Source organism: Leguminivora glycinivorella, chromosome 5 (assembly GCF_023078275.1).
Source record: "Leguminivora glycinivorella isolate SPB_JAAS2020 chromosome 5, LegGlyc_1.1, whole genome shotgun sequence".
NCBI classification, from domain to species: domain Eukaryota; kingdom Metazoa; phylum Arthropoda; class Insecta; order Lepidoptera; family Tortricidae; genus Leguminivora; species Leguminivora glycinivorella.
Window position 1 is genome coordinate 12899450 of NC_062975.1, and position 8214 is coordinate 12907663.

An 8214-nucleotide genomic window follows, 5' to 3' on the forward strand; every position below is an offset into this window, starting at 1 on the left:
ATCAAGTTCAAAACAATTTTCCTAGAAAGTCTTTATAAAGTTCTACTTTTGTGATTTTTTCATATTTTTAAACATATGGTTCAAAAGTTAGAGGGGGGGGGGACGCACTTTTTTTCCTTTAGAAGCGATTATTTCCGAAAATATTAATATTATCAAAAAACGATTTTAGTAAACCCATTCATTTTTAAATACCTATCCAAAAATATATCACACGTTGGGGTTAGAATGAAAAAAAATATCAGCCCCCACTTTACATGTAGGGGGGGGGGTACCCTAATAAAACATTTTTTTCCATTTTTTATTTTTGCACTTTGTCGGCGTGATTGATATACATATTGGTACCAAATTTCAGCTTTCTAGTGCTAACGGTTACTGAGACTATCCGCGGACGGAAGGACGGACGGACGGACAGACAGACATGGCGAAACTATAAGGGTTCCTAGTTGACTACGGAACCCTAAAAAAGGACTGTACAAGTTTCTAATGGGTCGGCAACGCGCATGTGACACCCCTTGAGTTGCAGGCGTCCATAGGTTACGGTGACCGTTTTCTATCAGACGGGCCGTATACCTGTTTGCCACCGACGTGGTATAAAAAAAAATATTAAATCTCACTGGTACTATAAAACCGCCTTCAAAAATAAGCGCATTACAAAACACGGAGAAACTAAAAAGCAAAAAATAATAAACCTTTGAATTCAGATTTCTTATCGGATTGCAATAATCTAAACATCCAAATTATAAACAAATCAATTATTTTTGGAGTCGGTACCAGACCTGTTCGTCGCCTTGTTATTTCCTGTTTGCTCCACCCAGGCTGGCCCCGACTCCAAAAATAATTGATTTGTTTATAATTTGGATGTTTAGATTATTGCAATCCGATAAGAAATCTGAATTCAAAGGTTTATTATTTTTAACCGTCGCCTCATATCTCAAGAAGGACGGTTATCAAGTCGTCTGTATGTTTTTTTTTTTTTTTTTTTTTTATGTTTGTTCCTCGATATCTCCGTCGTTACTGGACCGATTTTGAAAATTTTTTTTTTTGATTGAATGTATATGCATACAGATTGGTCCCATTTTTCTCAGAACCCAGTTCTGATGATGGAATCCTGGAGAAATCGAGGGAACTCCTCAAATCTGAAAGGCATACATATGGTGATTTTTGTGTTTTTAAAGGAACAGCATGCATTTAGGTACGGAACAGTGACATTTGGTGCAGTGGAACTGCTGATGATGGCCAGAACGGAACTCTTCAAATCTGAACGGCACGCTTATAGTGACTTTGGTATTTTTATACGAACAGCATGCACTTTCGTCCAGAACAGTGACATTTGGTGCAGTGGAATTTCTGATGATGGTCAGAACCGAACTCCTCAAATCTGAACGGCACGCTTATAGTGACTTTGGTATTTTTATAAGAACAGCATGCACTTTCGTCCAGAACAGTGACATTTGGTGCAGTGGAACTGCTGATGATGGCCAGAACCAAACTCCTCAAATCTGAACGGCACGCTTATAGTGACTTTGCCATTTTTATAAGAACAGCATGCACTTTCGTCCAGAACAGTGACATTTGGTGCAGTGGAATTTCTGATGATGGTCAGAACCGAACTCCTCAAATCTGAACGGCACGCTTATAGTGACTTTGCCATTTTTATAAGAACAGCATGCACTTTCGTCCAGAACAGTGACATTTGGTGCAGTGGAATTTCTGATGATGGTCAGAACCGAACTCCTCAAATCTGAACGGCACGCTTATAGTGACTTTGGTATTTTTATAAGAACAGCATGCACTTTCATCCAGAACAGTGACATTTGGTGCAGTGGAACTGCTGATGATGGCCAGAACCAAACTCCTCAAACCTGAACGTCACACTCATAGTGACTTTGGTATTTTTGTAAGAAAAGCATGCATTTAAGTTCAGAACAGTGACATTTATTTAGTTATGTTTGTTAAGTATAAGTTTTGAAGTCAAAGTTTGTCAAGCTTCGATTTCTTATAATATAATCGGATTCATGAGGAATTGAGGAAACTCCTCAAACCTTAACGTTATACGTATATTCATTTGTGTTGCCATCTAATAATTAAAGCATTAAAAGCAGTTTTAAAAAATACTTACACATTTCTACATAATCCAACATTCGCAAGTAGCTTTCACCAGAACCCGAAAGGCGACGGTTTTTTTTTCTTAAAAATTATTTGCTTTTTAGTTTCTCCGTGTTTTGTAATGCGCTTATTTTTGAAGGCGGTTTTATTTTTTGTTAAAAAGTTTATTTATTTGTTGATTTTTAGTGATTCCTAGTGATATTATATGTATCGGTCCGAATATATGTACAGTAGTGAAAGAATTATCCTTTAACTCCTAACCATTGAGGAGTTGACCTTCCATCATCAGCTCAGCCACATAAAATTATTACCATCAGGCGTAAATACTGGTGAACTTTTGAAAAATACACTAAAAACATTACATGTGCCTATAACATTTGAAGAGTTCCCTCAATTTCTCCAAGATCCCATCATCAGACCCCGACTTGGTGTCAATGGGACCATCTCGGGGTTATACCCGTTCGATCAAAAAAAAATTTTGAAAATCTGTCCACGATTCTCGGAGATATCGAGTAACATACATACAAAAAAACAAAAAAAAAAAACATTCAGTCGAATTGAGAACCTCCTCCTTTTTTGAAGTCGGTTAAAAATAAAGTTAATTTTTGTTTGCTATGCAAATAGTTCTGATACTTCTGATTATCACTAGATCTGACTAAGTTACAAACAAACTCAACATACTTACTGGTGTTAATTTTACTTTAAAAACAGATACCTTGGTCGTCTAGACAAGTAACAGAGCTTTGCAACTAAGTTGCAAAACTGTTGGCTAAACAACTTCACAACATCTGGATTTAAGACCAAGTAAAACATAAGTACCTAGTTTTTGGTTGACCCTCTCCATAGCTGGTCGTCCCTCTTTCAGCAGAGGCACCACGGACCAGGGCTCTAAATCCTTCGGGAGCCCTTCATTGAAGCTGTGCCTTGGGAGGTTTTCCGAAGTGTATACACATTGCGTCATCCTATCATGCAAAACTGAGGCCAGCTCCTCAAAGTGCTTCTTCGACACATTCTTAGTCTTGTTAAAGGTGATGAGGTGCCTCGTTGAAACCTCGAGGCGAACCACATCGCGTAGGCCCACGCTTTCGCAAATTTGGACCGAGTTACTCGAGTCGGCGGTAGAGAAATTGAATCTATAACAAATGAGATAAGGTTTAGTTGTCGTTGACGGCCTTCGACAGATAAATAGTTGTCATGCAATTAAGAGTTGTAATAAATGATGAAAACGATCTTAAAGTGACATAAGACTGTGATAATAATAATGACCCTATATATATAGTCAATAAGGTTATTGGACTTGTTTTAATTTTCCCTATGTAGGTGGCTGGATCAAAGAAGCAAGAGACCACCAAGAAACAGAAGCGCTAGCTGATAAATAGTAGCCACACCCCCAGTGGTAGTTCATTTTATTTCATGATACTGTACAGCAACCAATTGGAACCCTAGGCCACTCTACAACCATGTCAAAATGATAAGCAGTAAGAGATTTCTTACAATCTGATTTATAAAGTCACTGTGACATAGTTCTACAGTGGCCTTGGGTTTCAATTGGTTGACTGTATAGTTCCATTACCTAATATGAAAATTATATAATGTAGATATCATTGTTATAATCCCCCAGGACGCATCAAACTTAATTAAGCAGCTTACTGTAAAAGTCTTCTTTATACATGAATAATTGTAAACAGGCGTATAAGCATGGCCGAGCGATAAATGATAAAACATCAGGCCATCCCTATCCCACTTACAAATAGTGCAATAGGGATAGCTTGATGTTTTATCATTTATCGCATGACCATGATTGCCTGCCAGGAGTGAAACCAGGATGCTCCATTGAGCATTAACACATCATGCACTGGGGCTTGGGGCATTTACCTTATTATTAGCTAGTAAAAAGTTATAGTCACCTTGGCCCAATTTCAATAACAATCTGGTTGTCTTTCACATTAGTGTAGACAGTATTATTTCTCAAGGCATTGGGCTGCAGCGGGGAACTCAACAGCCACTGCAGAATCTTTATCTGGTTAATGTTGAGGTATTCACAGCCTTCCGCCAACTCCACATGGTAACACAGTTCTGTAGATAATTCCGCCACATCAAGGTCAACGACTCTTAGCTTCTGAAGTATTTCTTTAGTCTTATGGACACTAAATGCTTCGCACGAAAAAAATCTTATGATACACATGATGGATATATACTATTTTAGTGGAGTCTCACAAGACACTGTCCGTGAAATCGTCACAGACTAGTATATGAATTGATATCTTGTTACATCAATGGCAAAGTTCAACACATCATATGGCGTTATCTGGAACAAATATAGACAAACAGCTTATGCAACGTGAATGTGTAAATGACAACAACAATGGGAGTATGAGCGAGATATTTTTGATACTTTATTCAAAGCCCATTGACCTTAGAGGTCATGTGGAAATTTACTGCGCGTACATCACTAGTTAGTGATTGCTTTAGCTATTTAATATGATACAGTAATCAGTAGGGCCTCAGTAATCCGGACACAAGAAATGTTTAATGCCATGTGACACTGGGATAAAAATTTGTTTGGGCCAAAAACGAACATCACAGACTAATAGGTAGTTCTGTAATTTTGGTTTTTCCTTATAACTTTTTTTGCTCTTATGAAGGCGGTCTTTTATGAAAACTATAAAAAGTTGACTAATATATATTATATGGGTACATTCTGATAGCCCATGATGTGAGAAATGTAATAAAAAAATTTGACATCAACATTTGGATTACCCTGTTAAATATATAAGTTTAAATTTAAAAGTTCTTAGCAGTCAAAAACAAAATAAAGTTAAGTAAGAACAAAGTTTTGGTAAAAACTTTTAATAATTTCTAATGGCTTCCTTCCGATATTTAGTTCATCAATAACTTACATTATAATATGTCATTAATTATTATAATTATGTCATTAATTATTGCTGTTGCACTGAATCTTGAGTAGTTTCATGTGCTCTAACTAAAGTTAACTCTACCCCGTTTAGGGGTCTCTATATAGGCTTAATTTATATAAAAAGTACAAATATGGGCATTTTCAGAATTTGGGACCCCCTTAATTAACGTAAAATTGTTAACAAAAATTAACTCACTGTCAGTTTTTAATAAAAATGACGATAATTAAGCATGAAATTTCAATAAAAATATTGTTTTTGTGTTATTAACATAAACTTTAAGTGATAATTTACATTCAGAATGTGAAAAAAGTACATTTTTAGACATATTTTATGCTTATCTGTGTGGTGACGTACTATACATACATACATACATACATACAATCACGCCTGTATTCGTATTCCATAAAGGGGTAGGCAGAGCACATGAAACTACTAAAGCTTCAGTGCCACTTTTGGCAAATAAGGGGTTGAAAGAAAACGAAACTGTGACATTGCAGTGACAGGTTGCCAGCCTCTCGCCTACGCCACAATTTAACCCATATCCCACAGTCGCCTTCTACGACACCCACGGGAAGAAAGGGGGTGGTGAAATTCTTAACCCGTCACCGCACAGGCATTATTACACAGGCACAGTGAGTTATTTTTTGTTAACGACTTACGCTAATTGGGGGAACCCAAATTCTGAAAATGCCCATATATAACATTAATGCTTTATACAAATGTCACATGATTGAAAATAAATGGACAATAATAATAAAACTAAAAATATTTAAATAGTTTACATAAATTTGAATAATCAAGATATTAGAGACTATTATTAAGGGTAATTAATATATTAACCTTATGTAAAGGCCACTGTACACATGGGGCTAACCCTTGGAGCAGCCCCTTGGCCAAATTAAGAGTCGCTGTTTACACATTGGTGAACCAATCACTTGGCATTGGCTCTTCATGAAAGATGGACATAGAATGGAAAAGGCTAAGTAATTCTAGGTCATTTGCGTTGTCAGCAAAATTTAATTAAAAATAATTACCTCATAGTAAAATTAAATTATTTGAAATATTAACAATTTTTTGAATATTCTGATAAGCACATTTATCTTTTTTAGACAATACATTAAACATTTGCAAGGTTATTTTATTTCCTAAAATCAACACTATTATTGGCATAGATATAACTTATTATTTTCGTAAATCTTTCACTACTATCCTCTCTGACGGCGGCGAAACGAACGTGTGAACGCAGTTGGCCATTGGCGCCAAGATCCTTTGATGTGTGGACAAAAACCGACACCAATTGGTTGGCCGGCCAGCGCTGGCGCCAACTGCCAACGTACGGCCAAGTAGCCCTCTACACTTTAACTAACTTTTTGTCCGATGTTTTTGTATGTATGTATTTTATTTTTCTTCTGTCTGTTTTCCTGATGGTCTCATCGGAAGATCAGCGCTGGAAGTCACCCGCAACACGCTGAGATGAGGCCATTTCGTTTCACTTCATTCATTTCTGTTTGTGTTGTAGCGTGTAATTAATTTTGACTGTGTTCACGAATAAATTCTATTCTAATATGGGAGCATTGAGTAATTATTACTTCGTATAGAGGAGCTATAGCAAACAACGAACGTGTCACAGCCTGTAAGCTGAAGGCGGGGCGAGGGGGCGGGGTGTGAACCAATGGCCTGCTTCCGTAACGTCGCAAGCGCTACGATTTTACTCGGCGCTTATGACCTTTCGGTCGCGATGATGAGCCCTGCATAGAGTGCATAGATTAGACGTCGTAGTATAGAAGTGACATGGGTTTACATGGGCATTTTTTTAATTTATGACTCTCAATTAGCGCGAGTTGTTAACAAAAAACATAAAACGCAGTTAGTTTTGTAACAACAATCAAGCTTGAAATCTTATTTAAAACTAAACTTTTTTCACGTTCTGAATTTAGATTATAGCTTATTATAATTTACATAATTAAAACAAAACGATGTTTTTATTGAAATCCCATGCTTAATTATCGTTGCAAAACTGACAGTGATTTAACTTTTTTTAAACAACTGTAAGTCCCAATTTTTTTAATTGCCCACATAGAAAGCTGCATACGGAGTGAGCGTACATGTGTACACGTAGCCGCAACTGGATATTAGTTATTTATGTGACATTTACATAATGGTAGGCATTAAAACATGAGTGTTGTTTTTGTTGTGTTAATAAGATAACATGAGTGTCTTAATGCCTAATTATGTATAGTCGCATACATAACTTTATCTACATCCACCATGTATGTATGAGCGCGGGTTTATCGTCCTATAGAACATTTGAATTTCGCGCGTTTTTATACTCTCATAATTTGCTTGACCGTCTACCTACCCAAATTCATTCAGGCAGGTTAGGTACTGCACTTACATTTACATACTCACATGAAATTCGACACGCCTATTGAGAATCTGTTATAGACCGACATGCCGGAAAACTGTGCAATTCTGACAATAATAATTAAATAACCTTTTTTGCGTCGATAAATATATATAATTTAATGTATGATAGGAAACTTGAACTAACTTGCGATATTGTCACGTCTGCTTTTGTTGCATTTTTTACTCTTTGGTTTCAACGAAACATGGCCGCCGCAACATGGCGCTTCGGCATGAGTTTCCATTGATACATTTTTTAAAAAGTAAGCGTGTTTAAAGAAAAATGCAGTAAACCTACGTATGAAAAGTCACTCCTTGGCTTTTGTTAGATTTTCCTGAGCAGTTTGTACAGTACCTCACTACACATGACGGCATTATTTAGACGAAACATTTTTCATGGCGATACGTCAATCTACCACAGCCGTTCGGCACAGACTAAGCGCGTTTGTGCCGATCGGCTCTAAGTGTTGTTACACAAAATCAAGTTGAGGTGCCCTCTCTAGTTAACATAATTACTCAAAGTATGGGAGAACCACGTTCAGACAGGAACTCATTTAAGTTACTTTTCATACTCCATGAAAACTATTAAAATGATACTTAACTAACATGTTTTTAATTTCATTAAAGTTACCACTCATGACAATTATAAAAAGAATAAAAATGTAACTTACTCGTCTTTCTTCGGTAATATTAAACCTGCCTAACCTGTATTTTGATTTATGATATGAAGGTAAATAAATTTGTATGAGTGCTTGCGCTTGCGGCGCGAATAGGATGGATGGAATCA

General features: G+C 36.6%; 1 protein-coding gene across 1 annotated transcript in view; it reads right to left on the reverse strand.

Annotated features, from left to right (window-relative positions):
- The window catches only part of LOC125226042 (phosphoribosylformylglycinamidine synthase), a 38627-nt gene extending 30415 nt beyond the window's left edge, over window positions 1–8212 (reverse strand). The window contains 3 exon segments of the mRNA XM_048129871.1: window positions 2926–3239; window positions 4014–4414; window positions 8099–8212. Coding sequence (XP_047985828.1) covers window positions 2926–3239; window positions 4014–4291 — 592 coding nt within the window. The 5' untranslated portion in view covers window positions 4292–4414; window positions 8099–8212.
- Between the last annotated feature and the right edge of the window lie 2 nt (window positions 8213–8214).